The sequence below is a fragment of the Camelus dromedarius genome, chromosome 32 (assembly GCF_036321535.1).
Source record: "Camelus dromedarius isolate mCamDro1 chromosome 32, mCamDro1.pat, whole genome shotgun sequence".
NCBI classification, from domain to species: domain Eukaryota; kingdom Metazoa; phylum Chordata; class Mammalia; order Artiodactyla; family Camelidae; genus Camelus; species Camelus dromedarius.
The window spans coordinates 9,169,493-9,185,750 of NC_087467.1; the positions used below are offsets into that span (position 1 = coordinate 9,169,493).

The window sequence follows — 16,258 nt, forward strand, 5'->3', positions numbered from 1 at the left end:
CCCCCGCCACCCCCACCCCACCCCCACCCCCGCGCAGCCGTTTTGCGCCCCGCGGCAGCCTACTCTTCTCAGGGGCTGGGCGCCCCGCCCTGCCCCGCCCTGCCCCGCCCCTGTACTCCGACTGCGTAGGCGCTCACTTAGGAGCCCCGGAGCCTCGCGGTTGGTGAAGCAGCTTCCCCGGTGAACGCAGGTAGAGAAGCCCGGCGCCGCCCTCAGGCTTCTGGTCTTCCGCTGCTGCCTTCGCAGCCGAGGCCGGGAGGGGGGTGGCGGTGGGAGTGCGCAGTGCTCATCGGCCCGAAACCGGGCCGGGCCCGAGGCTCATGGTGCTCCGGGATCCCACCGCCCCCTCCAGCAGCTCTCCCGTGGCATCGCGCTGCGTGCAGCCGGCGCGGCCGGTCACCGAACGTAAGGGGCTGCGAGCGCAGGGCCGAGGAGTGGGGGAGGGCGGCCTCCGTAGCAACCGGCGCGTGGCACCTGTCCCAGGTTGTGACATAAACAGCTGGGTGCCCACCTGTACACCCACAGCATCCCTACTGCAGGAATTCCTACTTCTATCAAATATATTGGGTTTTTCAGGAACTTTTCTTCAGAAAATGGCACTAACGTTAAAAATTTGGTCCCTACTGTTTGCCCTTGTCAGTATGTTTTGACCATGTCAAGATGTGTTATAAACCAAGTACTGTTACGGGATTTTAATCCTTTAGAGAGGAGAAATTAAAAATAAGCTCCTTGAGAGGGTTTCAGCTTTCGCCCTTAACACAGTGTGACTGACGAGTTACAGTCACAGATGCGTTTTTCCACCAATACCTTTGCTTTGTTGTTTGACGGCTTTGAAGAAAAATGAGATAGAAGCATGGATCTAGGCGTTTCACCAACATTATTCACCAATTTAAACTTTTTTTTTCAATGGGCCCTTAATTCTCAGTTATGTCCACACAATTGATAAATCTGTAAGTTGAGATCACAACCACCTGAAAGGAGCCAGAGAAATATGGAACATGATAAAGCATTCTCCGTTCACTTCAGAAAAGAAAAAAAGGTTTCATTACCATGCTTTGTTAAAGCTTTCCACTATGGACTAAAAGATTCATAAATAGAAGCCACTGAAGGGCCTAGTTAATTCAATTCCATCACTTATTGTCCATATTGTCCGCGACACTAGGTTAGATGTCATGCATGTATCATGAACTTTGAGTTCTAAATTCATTTACACTCTTGGGTGTCTAACAAAATGAAGGGACAAAAAATGGTGTCTGCCAAAGTATTAAATTTTTCTTTAGTGGTGACTATCGTCAGGATAGGAAGTAGAATGATTGGATTTGTATGGACTTAGAAAACTTTATGGAGGAAACGACAATTCCTTCTTAAAATGACAATTCCTAGAATAATACCAAGTTATTTTCCCAGTGAGCAGCGAATTCCCTCCACCAAAGTACATTTTGTATTTTTGTCCCATTTCCTCCCTTAGCAAAAACAGTAGAAGCAGAGCAGAAATGCTAATTTTAGCTTCAGAATTCTTGGGAGGAGGAAGAGCACTTGATGGGAAGGGTACCTAATAGCAATAGTTCAGGTGCTTTTCAAATTCTCTTGTAAAATACTTCTTGGATTCCAAGTTTCACATCTTTGATAATATATTCCCAATCGTATTTTACTTACTTTTACCACTTGAGGAAGTAAAGCATATTTTCTACTCAATAGAATCTTTCCCTTTACTTAGTGAGAATCCTTAACCAGAAAATTAATTTTGTGACTTTAATTTTATTTGCTTCATTTTTTTCTCTGTAATGGCAGCCTTACTCATACCCTAATCCAAACATGTTTGTATTACTTCCTCACATACTCTAGGAAGTTACTTGGCATACATGTAAGCATATAGTTGGCCATATGTGGAAATCCATCAAAAATGTGGGTGTAAGGAAAATGCAGTTACCCTCTGAGAGCTAAGCTTAGAAAAATAAACCTTAAATGCCAAAAGACACAGTCTTCTGTCTTGGCAGCATTTCATGTGAAAAACTACTTGATATTTTTATGGCAATGTCACAGATTTACTTAAAATACATTCAGCTGAGTAAATAAGACGTCCTCAGCCTTGGGGCAGTTGGGTGAAAACTCTAAATGTTAGTCCAGTTTGACAAACTTAGTCTGTTGCAATAATTTAAACATTTAAGTTTAGATTTAAAGTCTCTTAATATTCCATCTCAGTTGATTCCCCTCAAAATGATATTGGAGAAGATAAGAAGGAGGTCGGGGATAGCTGGTATGAACTTGAGATACCACTGGGGAATCTTTGGTCCAGAGATCTGCAAGATCTCCTTTGAATTCTTGATGAACTTTTCTGCCGAAAGGATCATTTTGGCTGCTCTCTGAGATGCAGTGAGTCCTGGACATTCTGCTTCTGGTACCTGCTGGTGAGGGCTTCTCTGGCCTCTCAGCTGGGTGAAGGTCCTGTGGTGTGCCCTGGTTGACTCAGTCTCACCAATACCGTGAACCATGTGAATCTCTGCTACAATCATCTTCCAATTCCTTGACCCTCAACATGGCAGGCTTCTCATTCTCTCAGCATAACTAGTGTCCATGGCATCCCTTGGGGCCCTCCCCTCTGTAACTCTGGAAGACCCATTCCTTCTAAACATTCCATGTCACTGAATTTGCGTGAAGTGCTGACCCCTAAGTTGGTTCTACACAGCCCAAATTCAGAGGCAGCGGTGCTTTCAGCCCCTGAGCCCTGGGCACTCCTCTCAACCTGCCTAACACACCTTTCTTATACTCTGTCTCTCTTTACCAACCACAGTCCCTTGGCCAGGAAAAAATGGACCTTTGCCCTCACCTTTTAGGGCAGACTGGGCGCTCCCATATGCAAAACTCTTCAGTCAAGTCCGCTAGGCCAGGAATTGATATTCAAAAAGGGGAGAGAAATGAATTTAGAAAATTAATTTCTTTCTTGACAAAGCCTGGCTTTGTCTCACTACAGAACCTTAAAAGCCTGCTTGGCTGGTAAAAGAGCTTGCCTTTGAGGAAGTGGACAGGGAAGCTGGGAGATGGAATGGGAGACAGGCTCGTGTTTGGTTTCCCTGTATACCCTTTGGTATCTCTTTAAATTGGTACCATGTGCAGTGTTGACATCCATCGTCTGTCCTGGCTGGCCAGTGCCATTTGATTTCAGCTGTTAAATATTTTCGGTATTACTCCTGACCATGCACATAAATAACCTATTCACTGAAGGCATGTAGTTTAATTGTTTAAGCCTGTTTTGGAAATGCTCTCAAAAAAAAAAAAAAAAGCAACATTCCTGTTGAATTAATACTGATTTCTTCTTTTCCCCACCTCACCACAACACATGCATACACGCAGGCAGATGGATGCCTCAGGCTGAGCAGGAAGGAGTCCAAGTGAACAAAATGTGAAAGGAAAACCATAATAGACACCATGTTCCTATCAACAGGCATTCACAAACCCCACTTCCATCCGCCACTCTAACAAATGATTTTTGTTTAGGTATCTCCTCTTTTTCTCCGAACCGTGTCTTTTGGGAGGCAACCCACAGTCTTGACTGAAGCGGAAAAACCATGATGGAAATGAGCCAATATGGATGGGCCATTGCCTCTTGCCAGTGGCTTAGACCCAGGCTTGTGACTCAATTAAGATCAAAGAAATGTGACAAGAATTCTTCTGAGGGGCTTCACCAAGTGCTTTTCTTTGCTGATCGAAAAAAACCAAATAGGAATAAAAAACTCCGTGCTGCTGCAGGATGTTCTCTGATCTATCTGGGCTGCCTGGAACTCTGCAACCATCGTGGAATCATGAAAAGAAGGAGCGGGAGGATAAGCCAATGTGCTGAAGAGGTCAGAGCTGAAAATGGAAGGAACTAGGTCCTTTATATAGGTGAGCCATTCGATTAATCTAATCAATTCTGCAACTACCTTACCTCCTATCTGTTAAACCTTAAGCCATTCTCAGTTGGCTTTTTTGTTATTTGTAACTCAAGTATCTGAGCTAGGCATTTGCTTAATGCCTGTCAGATCCATTTCCCCCAGTGGTCCCCTGTTCTGTTCTGTGTTGCTGGAGCTGACCCTGCAAACTGTTTCCCATTTTCCCTTGCCAGCTGACTTCTGGCTATATTCAGCCAATGGGAGGCACTGACGAGACACTGGAAAGAGAAAGGAAGGAAGAAGCCAAGATATTTCTCCCTTTGTAATTTATCATAAGAAATATATATTTGGTCTTTGACCCAGTTTGGGGCGCAGACCTCCTAAAAATCTTGGAATTTCCTAATTGATAAGAGAGCAGTAAAGGTGTCTTTTGTTATGTTAATAAAGTGACTTTTGGAAAGCCCCAGAGGGTGGAGCCTGGTCCCCAGGCAAACCAACAGTGTAATTAAAGGCTTGGAACTTTCAGTACCACTCCCAGACCTCCTTCCAGGGGGCCGAGGGTTGGAGGTGGGTGGTGAAGATTGTGTCCAGTCACCAACAGCTGATGATTTAATCAATGATGCCTATGCAAAGAAGCCTCTAAAAACCCCAAAGGATAGGTTTTAGAGCTTCCCGCTTGGTGACCACATGGAGATTGAGGATAGTGGCATACTTAGAGAGCATGGACACTCCACACCATTTGCCCCGTTCTTGATGTACACATCTCTTCATCTGGCTATTCCTGAGTTCTATCCTTTGATAATAAACCAGTAATCTAGTGCGTAAACTGGTTTCCCAAGTTCCGTGAGCCACTCCGTGTAGCAAATTAATTCTGACATCTTTGTCATTAGTTTGCCACGTTTAACATCCTCTTTTGAGCTACTTATGAGAGCTTTCTTTCCTGATTGGACACTGACCCATTTTCCTAACTGAATCAACACTTCAGAAGGATGAGGGGAAAGCAGAGGAGAAAGAAACACTGCAAAAGGAGTTCTCTTCCCAGAAGAGTAGGAGTTGAGTTACTTTCCATTGCCAAGTTTAAATTCTCTCCTCACACCTCCGCAAATTAGCACAAAACGGAAACTCAAAAGTGAGATCTAATTAAGTATAGAAAATAAAAGAATTTACCCTTTTTTAGTCCACCCCAGGTTGGGACAAATTTCAGCTTCATAAAAGTCATTATACATATGCATTTTCATGCTACTTACATGACATTTAATGTCATATCAGCAGTATTTTTATGTACTATTATAGAGCTATATTTTAAATAATATTCCTGTTAGTAGCCCATTGGTCCTGTTTTATCTAGTGGAATACAGCCTTCATGTTACAACTGATTCACATAAAGGTGTGTATAGTCCCAACTTGTGACTGTCACACTTTTAAGAACGTGCAACTGAGACCCCTATATTCCAGTCAGTCTCCATTAAGTGCATTCACTTGGAAGGGATGTTATCAAGAGAGATGGGGCAGCCGTCTCCTTCCTTCCCCAGGCAGAGAATGCCAACCAGAAGAGAGCAAACCAATAGTGAAACAGACGTTCTGAACGCAGCTACAGTTGTTTCACTGCATAAGCTTTGCTGTCCTCAGAGGCAGAGCCATGGGCTAGACCAGAAATGGCAGTAGATTTCAACCAATCAACTCGCATTCCATCTTTTTTTTGATGTTCTTTTATTCACTTTTGAGAGAAAGATTTGAATTTGAGGGTAACAGATCCCTCTTCCCGTCCTTTCCCCTCGCCCCTTCTCACTTCCTCCTCCTTTTTCCTTTTTCCTTTTTTTCTTGCATTGACTTCACACGTGTATAGACATCTTCTGGACCTTGTTGTGTCCTGGGCTCAAGGCCAGGACAAAGGCAACTATTACAAGATGAGTTCTAGTGTAACAGTGTAGGCGGAAGTTTTTAAAAGCAAACAAAGCCTAATTTTTAGAGAACCCTCCAGCACATAAACACTCTTCTTCCTGTTCATGAAGTTAGTTATTCCAGCCATTATCCCCTCAATACATATGCATATTATGTCTCAAAGGGAAACAATCTAAAGCCCCCTCTAGCCATGTTTCTAGAGGCAATGTCATGACTACTATTTTTCCAGTCCAGTAGCTCCTACTTCTTCCTTTAGTTGAGTCTTATGTGGTCCAGTTTTAATATCTCATGATCCTGCAGTCTTAGACTAAACCATAAGTGTAATTCCTATCAACCACCTCTTACGTACCGCAAAGTGGAACAAATACAACAACAATAAGAACTTCCATTTAGAACGTGGAGAAAGGAGAAGAAACCATAGGATATGTATGTACTGTCTGCTGTTGGACAGAGTTAATGAAGCAGAGCAGAAAACCACTGAGTCTCGTGGGCATCATTTGGTTGACTTGACAGTGGTGAGAATTCCATTATCAACGAATCTGCCTTTCTGATACTGCCCGCTGGGATCATTGCTATTGCCAGGGGAACACCTCAGAGGACATCAGAGTAGACTGCCCTGTCTAAGGAGAAGGGAGGGGTGTATCTCATGTGCAATTCACTTTTTGTTGGAGGTATTAAGGTACAAAAATGAGACTCTTCCTGAGACTCTTGAGGAATTAGGACATCCTGCCACATTGATTCCAGTGACTCCCAGGCCTGTCACACAGGTTGGGTTTTTGCTGGTGCTATGGTTCTGATAAAACTTTAGTCACCTGTCTGTCAGTTTCATTTTAGGGAAACTTTCTAAAAGTAAACAGCAAAAACTTTGCCAGGGCTGCTAAATTGAAGAGATAAGGCTGGTCTATACTCGTGAGCAGTGTCTGGGGAGAACACATACCCAGTGCACCCTGTTTGACAAACTGTCTCTCAGGACAGTGTGAAGGGAGAAACTGGCTGGGCTGTCAGAGACCTCTTCTTCTCTATCTTCTAGAATATCACTCTGCCCCAAACTGAACTCTGGTCCAGTATACTTGCCATGGCACTGTCATCCTGTTCTTCAGCAGGGGAGCCAGCGTGAGGCTTCGTGGGGTGGCTCAGGGAGTCATGGTACCCCACATCCTCCATTAATTCCTCCCCAGTTGCCAAGATCTCACACTTTCTCAGTCAACATTTTAATCTTATACACAGAAAGGGAAGTGAATCAGGGAACTCGACTTCTTCACTTTAGTCCAGCAAATGATTACTTTCTTTTTTTAAAAAAATAATTAATTTATTTAATTTTTTAAAGGTTTTTTTTTTTTTTTTTGGTGAGGGTAAAATAATTAGGTTTGTTTACGTACTTTTTTTTTTTTTAATGGTGGTACTGGGGATTGAACTCAGAACCTCATGCATGCTAAGCACACAGTCGACCACTAAGCTATGGTCCTGCCTCTCTGATTACTTTCTTGATTTAGGCCTCAGCATTCTCACTTCCCAACCCTTCTTTTTCTCCTGTTCACATCCAGGAACATCTTAGGGAGCATCCAAGTTTCTTTTGTACTCTATTGAAGGTAAACAGGAAAATGTAACATTATCTGATTTGTCAGTCTGGATCTAATCTGGAGAGAGATTTGAACAGAAAAAGTTTAATATAAGGAATTTGTAACTCTCTACTAGGGGTTGATCTAGGAAGTAAAGGGAACTCTGTGGAATATAGGTTTGAGTACTTACATCGGCAGCACCTGTACCAAAATCAGAATGATACAGAGAAGATGAGCATGGCCCCTGTGCGAGGATGATACTCAAATTCATGATGCAGTCCATATTTAAAAGAAAAAAAAATATGAGATTGAGATAGAATACCCAAAGAAGGACGCTGCCTCCACCACCTCTAGGGCTGAGATCCAGGTCTTGCTGGAGAGGGCCCTGCTGTGGCTCACTGGATAGCAGAGAAGTTACTGTGGTGCCATGCTGTTGGAACTTGCTAGAAGTCTGTCCTCTAGGGTACCAGGGGAAGCTATTTTTCACACAGAAGTGTCTCATGGGAGGCATCCAGGGGGATGTTGGAGGAAGCTTCTGTGTCTGGGTGCTGCTGGCCCTGTGAGCTACTGGACGTGTGCGCACCAGAACTTGGAAACAGAGCTCCTTTCCTCCCGCAAGGTGTCTCAAGTGCCCCCTATTGACAAAACTTCTTTTGTCAACTGGCAAAGGAGAGATATTTGGAAGGCCCAGATTCATTTTCATGCCGCGGGCAAAAAAAGGATTCAGTTTGAAGCTGAAAATTAATGGATTCATAACTGGCATACTGATACTAACCCATTATTGACATTTTGCTACTAAGTCCTCTAAAGTTTCACCCTCCATGGCCATATGCCAGCAGTTTTACATCTGTACACAAAAACTTAAGTTTCTAATCCTGCAACGGAGGAATCTTTACTGCCCCATGACCCCAGCCTAGCCACAGCTCAGCTAGTTCTACACTGTCTCTTATGATCTAAAGTAAGAATTCCACTTTGGGTGCTGATTTTTATATCACTTAGGACTCTTACATTGAAAATTGCAGAACCCAGGTTGAACGAGGTAAGGGGGGAAACAAATTTTAAGGATGCAGAGATAATGCATGGAGCGCGTATTCGTCAAATTTCTTTTGGTTGCAAGTGATGGAAATCCAAATTAAAATGGCTTCAGGAACAAATAGAATTCTCTAGCTCCCATCATTCTGGTGGGGAAGCTGAGATAATGCTTGTTTGAAACCAGAGGCTCAAAAGATAAGAATTTAGTTTCTCACTTTCTCTTGGGTCTGCTTTCCTTGCGTTGACTTTAGTGTCAGGCAAACTCTCCCCTCCTTGTGGTCCCCAAACACTAAATTATTTGAGCTCAAGATATTCAGTGTGAAAAACAACAACAACAACAACAGTAATAGTACTCATTACAAAAACAAGAACTGCCTTCCCTTCCTAAGAGTTCCATCAGGAATCTTACAATTAAGTGGTACTGACTCAGACTGGCGACTCAAATCAATAAATGTCTGAGAGAATGTACAACCACTGCAAATGGGGACAAAAACCAGTAAGCAAAGCTGTGTGTTTTAAATTTCATCAGATGTCTGGAGAGAGACCTGTGAGAGGAAAAAATAGCAACAGGGAAGAGCTTTGTTCAGTCTCTATATTTAAATACTTTATTTTTGAAACCTGAAGGGTTTCACCAGTGACAGGATACTTGTTACCTAAATTTCACCAACAATTATAATTTCCCAAACTGGGTGGCATAAAACTATATATACACCAGGTTATTTTGTATGCCCACATACTAATTTTGTTTGTTTGTTTATTGTGGTACAAAATATATAATACAAAATTTACCATTTTAACCATTTTTAACTGTACAATTCAGTAGTGTTAACTACGTGTACCGTATGCAGCAGGTCTCCAGAACTTTTTCATCTTGCAAAACTGAAAGTCTGTATGCCTTGGACAACTTCTCTTTCCCCCTTCCTCTATTCCCTGACAACTACCATTCTATTTTCTGTTTCTAAGAGTTGGACTACTTTATGAAAAAAAAATTCTTATTAGAAAGTTATTGTTTCTCTCTTTAAGGTAGTTTTAATACTACAGTGCCTCAAGGTTGAAATTTCTGGAGAACACACCCTTGAAATACTATGAAAGGATAGTATGATTTTATATATAAGACTTTGACCTTCTTGGCATACATTATTAAGAATGCATCAAAAGGACAAAGTGAAATACGCTTAGAAGCATATCAAAATATAGTGGATATTGGGGGAGAGATAAATTGAGAGTATGGGATTCACAGATAACACTATTATATATGAAACAGATCAACAACAAAAAAAAGGATTTACTATGTAGCACAGGGAATTATATTCAGTATCTTGTAATAAAAACTCTGATGGAAAAGAACCTGAAAAAGAATATATATGTGTATAACTGAATCACTTTGCTATACACCTAAAACTAACACAATATTGTAAATCAACCATACTTCAATAAAACTAAAAAATATATAGTGGATATAAGTACTGAACATTTTCCTCATTTTATCTGATTACCTGGGCCAGCCGATTTTACTCAGTTGCCTGGGTTAACTCTGTAGCAAATTACTACACTGTATAATCTGGAGCAAGTTAAACTCAGCAACTCTAATATATAATGTACTGCTGTCCCTCATCTGTCTTGACTAGTCTTTCGCTGTGTTTCACCCTCATTGGGTCTTTTAAATGGCTGCTTTGGGGCAATGATTAGCCCTAAGCAACCTTCTCTGAAGCCTGCAGGATTAAAATACCAGATGATTCTCCAGACGAAAGATAAAAACTTAAATATTTCTTAGCCTCAAGGATCTTAGACATCGGTGTCTCTCTTTAATGTTTTACCTTATTTACTTCAATAACTATAACCCAAGTCTTCTCAAGCCATCCTGGGTTCCTGCTATTTTTTAGGATGTCACTCAGCAGTCATCAGAGGTCATGCCAATAACACCTGTGCTCTGGCCTGTGCCTCTTCTTGTGAAAAATCCAAAACACTTCCATATGTTCGAGCATATTCTGAACTGGAGTACCCATGACAGCAAGAGCCACCCAAAACTTAATACGTATTTAGCAGAGAGTAAGATGTACAAAATTCATCTTCATTTTGCCTTTTACATTTCAGTGGAGCCCCTGGGAAGCAGAACCAATAGTAACTCCATGGTGCTCACCATTACCTTGGTGTAAGTCGGGGTTTCTAAACCTCATCACTGCTGACATTTGGGCAGCATTAATTCTTTGTTGTGAGGGGCTGTTCTGTTCACTGTAGAATGTTGAGTTGCATCCCTTGCCTTGACCCACATCCCTGGGCCATACCATATCTCAGTTATGACATTGTGACTATGTCAAATGTCCTCTGGGTGGCAGAACTGTCCCCGATTGAGAACTGCTGGCCTAAATGAAGGTAAATTTTTCATGATAGATATTGCTGGATGATGACAACTTAAAAAGTATATTAGGTTTAAGAGCATAAAAAGTAATACATTTAATGTAAAAAATTATCAAGATCCATATTTAAGAACAGACACAGTAGATATTTTAATGAAAGCAATGGTCCTGCCATTCTTTATTTCTCACAATAATACATATTTACAGAAGGAAAAGAATTGTACATTTTAACTTCTGATCATTATACAGATTTATTTTTTGCAGTTGAATAATAAAAGGATGAATCTTTTAGTGACTTTTCAAAAAACTTCAATGCTGGAAGGTAGTAATTACATGTTAAATATTTAATGACTGGAGTAAGCCCACTTCAAAACAAAAGACACTTAGCACCCAGTAAAAGTAATAAGCAACATTATTAGAGCCGAATCTTTTAGGAGATCTGACCCAGAACTATCTTTACTGTAAATTCACAATCCAATTTTTCAACCTACATTTTAGAAAGTTAGGTGAAAAAAAATACGTAAAAGAAAAAAATCTCCGTGGGTTTTTGTAGGATTAGAAGTATTTAGCTTTTAAAGAATAACACGTGAATCAGTTTTCCCCTCATAAGGCCTTGAAAAAGTGGCAGTTGGCGCTATAAAGAAAATGAGCGAAATTTTTTTGTTAGTAGTCCACAGCTTCAAATAGTGATTTTCATTTTTTGAAAACAATGAATTATAAATTCCTTTCTATAAAAGGTTAAAGGCACAGTGAAATAATGAGTAGTAGTTGCACTTCACTATTTTAGAACTCAATTCAAAAGGCAAAATGATTCAGGTGCCAGCACCTAATTTGTCCTCTAGGGGGCGAAATTATCATAAAGGGAATCCAGGGATGGGCTGGAGAATTGCTGCCCTGAGGTTAATAGTAGCAGGTGACTTAAACCTTCACTTAAAATACAGTTTTTGAAGTTTTTTTTTCAAGTTTTACAGATTTTAAAGATGCCTTCTGTATTGCTCTGAATTTACAAAAGTTTGTTTTCTGGATAGCACTAGTGCTAAGAAACATGTTCTTTTATTCTTAAGGGACTAGATTTTCAATCTAACAATTACCTCTGAAAAGCTTCTCTCCTTTTGCCCTTGTTGTCCAATAGATTTCTTTTCTTTTGTACTTTTTTAACGGAGGCACAGAGGCTTGAACCCAGGACCTGGTGCATGCTAAGCACACGCTTTACCACTGAGCTATGCCCTGCTCCCCAGTAGGTTTTGCTTTATTGGATGGTCCAACCAAATTGCAGGAAGACAGGTCGTGAGACTAAAAATCTGCTGTTACTTGTTGGCAGCCGTGAAAAGCAAGCCTGAAACCAACATCTAAAAGGGAGGAAATACAGCCCTCTGGATTCCATCCAACTTCACTAATCACGTTTTTCTAATCACCTTGCAGGGGATGGCAGAACAATAAGCAAGGCTTTTAAGAAGTAATGAATAATTTATTATAGAAGATTTGGGGGAACAAGATTATGACTACATTTATGTGTAAGGAACAAAGAAGTTTACAAAAGATTATAGTTAAAAAGTTAACTACAGCCAAATAACCTTTTATCCCCGAGAGTTGAAATCAATAGTCTTCATAGCTTCTTTGCTTGCTTTCAAGATGGGACTGTTATTCTATATCCTGAATTTGTCATTAAAGAGCCAGATACAAAAAACAGAGCCATCAAATAAGGAGTGGTGGCAAGCAGTGAATATACAGTTACTTGGAGAACTAAGGCTAAATGGGGGATAAAAGGGAGAGAGTACTGTATGTTTTACTAATATGTTCTGAAAATGTTGATAAAGCACAACTTCAAAAAAATAAGAGAAGATTGGGGAGAACAAATGAAAAAAATTTTAATTGTTCCAGTTATCATAGTGGTGGTGGTTTATTAATATTATTATTCTGAGACTGTTGCATGTGTAAAGTAGATAAAGGAAAAGAATAATTGTGGGATATTCTAATTCTGCCATGCCCTGTTTCCCTGAAAACCAGGATTCTCATGTAGAAAAATAGAAGGTACAACTGTAATAGTAGGGATGAGGTAAAAATCCTGTAATACTCAATTTGATTTAGACTATCAAAATAAACTCATTAAGTTTTTACCTTAAAAAAAAAAAAGATTCTTACTTAGCTCTCTCCTAGAAACAATGACCGATCTAGTCTGTGAACTTAACAGCCCCAATTATGGTTTTGAAGCACTGTTTCTCACTGAAAGTAACCAGGCTTCTTAAAGAAATGGCAGATTCCAGGTCTGGGACAGGAAACATTACAGGTTGAAAGTGGAAAAAATATCTTGTCGTATGAGACCACAAGGAAGCTATTAAAGACAGCTAGACTTTAATAGTCCTTGTCAAAAGAACTCAAAGCCGACTTAATGAGGTTCCCAGTGACCAAAGATAGGACAGTTTTAACTTTAATAAGGTAATATTTAAAATGGATTAAAGCCTATCAAAAAGTTTGAATCCATGCATTCACAACACTTAAAAAAAGTGATCTATAGAAGATGATAAAAAACAAGTTTATTACCTTGAAAGTTGGTAAGTAAAGGGGAAAATTCAAATGTTTATTTCCCCTTTCCTATGTGAACTTTACCACTGGTTAACCAAATAGTAGATGCGGGGAAACACCTCTTTATAAAAATGTTCCAACTTATAAAAGAAAAAGAAATGATAGCATATTCTCCAACCTACAACAAATCAATGGATCTCAAAGGCACTGAGTATCGATTTCAGCTGACCTCACAAAAAGAGGGAACCAGACATGCTCTGTGCCCTCTGATGAAAGAATACACCATGACCTATGGTCTGGCCAAAGGCTGGACCTGAGTCTGAGCAAAGCTCTGGACCCATGTGTCAATATCAAGGACAGAGGAACATGCTGAATTGTGCCATGAGTATGCAATTAACAAAATACAGGGAGTGAGACCAGATTAATTTTAAGGAAAAGAAAGAAGGGGGAAACCTGTAAGTTAAAAAGAGATGTAAGAGATATATCTAATAAAATAATTTTAAATGGATGATGCTAAAATCTAGTGTGTAGAGATACACACTTGGGTGATAAAATAATAAAGAAACACAAGGAAGTGAGTACTATTGAAGTCAACGTAGTGGTTACTTCTGTGGAGTTGGGGAAGAGGGTTGTTAACTGTGACAGGACACACAGAGGACATCCAAGGTGGCTGGCAGAGTTCTAAAAGAGTGTTTCCTTATAATAATGTAATAAGCTACACATTTTCTATTTGGTTTTCAGTATTTATAGTTTTTCTAAAGGTTAAAATTTAAAAAAAAATCAAAGCCCTTAGGATTCTCCACTAAAAATTATGGATGTGAATACTTGTACTGTAAATATCAGCTGATGGTTCTTAAGAAATTGCCTGTATTATAGAATATTTCTAAATAATAAGCTACAAATATTTGAAAATATAATATTAAATTCTTGTGTGCATAGTTAAAAAAGTCAAAGAATTAAGTATACATTCCTATCATGAAATTTATTTTGTTACAGTATGATGTTATACAACTTGGTTAAATGGATGTCTTTAACTTCCAAAATCTTCTTTCCCTACTCCCATACAAGGTTATTCATGTTATTCCATCAGAGATTAGAACAAGAGCATTGGGACAGATTTCATATTCCCTTGAATGACCACACTCTGTTTCACCATCAGTCTTTTCACATACAACAACAATTCATTATCTTGCCCAACCATGAGATTAGCCTATGTAGCATAACACACAGTGTCATCCGATTTGCAAATAAAGATCCTTCACCCACATACTCAGCCATCTGTTTCTCTTCCATATATTAATAGCTGACGGAGGGTACTTGATGCCGTTAAGTGTCTAAGAAACTCAAGAATGTAAAACGGACCTAAACCATCAAAATGAAAGCAGTTTTACAATGCAATATAACGATAAATATGGACAAACATACAACTGTGTTGTACACCTTTTTTGCCCAACAAGCACTGGGTTTTCCTCCAATTCTTCAAGCAGCATCTTAGAAAATGGTGCAATTGTATGGTCTCTTTCCTTTTCCTTTTAATAAAACTATGTGGTGTTCGAGTGATTCACATATTCCAGAAGTGACCGGTCTAAGACCCTTTGGATAAGAGCTTCCTCAATTATATTAAAATCCTACAATAAAGAAAAATAATTAGAAACATACAGTCAGAAAAAAAAAAGAAAGAAACATAGTCAGAGATGACCATTTTCAGATACTGGGGGCATGAGAGTTAGAGGAATGCCTCATTTTGCAAAGTCATGCCCTGCATTTAGTGACCTGTCCAAGTTCCCACAAAAACTCACAGAACCCAGGACTTTTGCTTTCTATTTCATTTTATTGCCTATCAATTAACTAGTTATTGTCCCAGTGAAATAGTCTTGATCTGGAATTTTAAGGTTTTTGTCTGATCTAACTAGTAGTTTTTAGCCAACATTACAAATCCTGGTCAGAGTGCTGTGCTCCACATAAACATGTAATATGGAGTAAAGTTAAGATATTCCCGTAGGGTTCACCAGTCCCAGCAGTACTACTGAATATCTGGTTCTGAAAAAAAAAAAATGTCGAAAACAAAACTCTCTTTCTCCTTGCCTTGCTACAGTCAAAACGGAATTCAGAACTTTAGGTCAGCACATTCTATAAATAAAACAAAAACTATTAAGAACTCCATCCTCTGCAATTCATCTCTTCTTTGCCAATAAACTAAAAAAACAAAATAAATTATTGGAAGTCCATTCTAAAACATAAAAGCCAATAAATAAAATCCAAATGAAAGACATAAAGCACCAGATTTGGACTCAATACAAGGTTTGTTCTGAGGCAACTTACTAACCTTTGAGCATCAGCTATTTCATAGCTAAGTAAGGATAATGATATAGTGCTCACTTCACAGAAGCTGCTGCAAGGAATAAAATGAGATAATTTGCATAATGTGCCTAGCATGGTACTTGGTAGTTTAGGAAACAAAAAAATCAAAACAACACTATTTCAACCTCCCTTCCACATCCGATAATATGGTTTTGAGTGGGTGGAAAGTATTCCCATCCAAGTGGCTTCTTCCTGACCAATCCTGGATCATATTCTGAAAGATCTTGAGAAGAATGAATGGAGATGAAGAGCCAGAACAGATATGGAATCAACCTGGCTTTTAGAACATCTTATGGAGGCAAGCTAGAGAGGAACCTCTAGGCGTTACAAGAAATGAGAACACGTAGACCAGAATGAGGCTCTGCTGGGGGCTTGTGGGCTTCAGTGGCCAGAAAAGAGATTATCTGAGAAACAGACTAGAGCATATGAAGCCTCTGTAGTGCCATCTGTTCAATTCTTCCTGTGGTCCTGATACTCCCATTTACTCTCTCCCCATCTCCAGATGCACAGCTCTCTACGTGGGTTATCTCATTTATTCCTAGTGCAAGCTTTTGGAAGCTGTTCATGCTCTCATCACTTAACAAATGATCAAACAGAAGCTCCAAAGTTAAACACCATGCCCAAGGTCACAGAGCTCCTACTGAAACCCAGGTCA

The 16,258-nt window shown here is 39.9% G+C and overlaps 1 protein-coding gene, 1 long non-coding RNA gene and 1 other non-coding gene across 5 annotated transcripts in view; 2 read left to right on the top strand and 1 right to left on the bottom strand.

The window, feature by feature from the left end:
* The first annotated feature begins 106 nt into the window (after nucleotides 1–106).
* Nucleotides 107–16,258, top strand: part of LOC105086722 (uncharacterized) — a 39,751-nt gene continuing 23,599 nt past the window's right edge. The window contains exons 1-3 of one of the 2 annotated variants that reach the window (XR_836948.3): nucleotides 107–190; nucleotides 3,496–3,882; nucleotides 4,103–4,332. This is a non-coding gene — a long non-coding RNA (uncharacterized LOC105086722). Of the gene's footprint in view, nucleotides 191–3,495; nucleotides 3,883–4,102; nucleotides 4,333–16,258 lie in introns of those variants that run through there. The other variant, XR_010378661.1, reaches the window with a different exon arrangement.
* On the top strand, nucleotides 7,513–7,619 carry LOC116148840 (U6 spliceosomal RNA). Its single transcript, XR_004132438.1, has one exon. It is a non-coding gene; the product is annotated as a U6 spliceosomal RNA (small nuclear RNA).
* The window catches only part of RNF125 (ring finger protein 125), a 32,219-nt gene continuing 26,826 nt past the window's right edge, over nucleotides 10,866–16,258 (bottom strand). For both annotated transcript variants that reach the window (XM_064481523.1, XM_010977279.3), the window contains exon 6: nucleotides 10,866–14,870. In XM_064481523.1, the coding sequence (XP_064337593.1) occupies nucleotides 14,784–14,870 (87 nt within the window). In that variant the 3' untranslated portion in view covers nucleotides 10,866–14,783. The remainder of the gene's footprint in view (nucleotides 14,871–16,258) is intronic.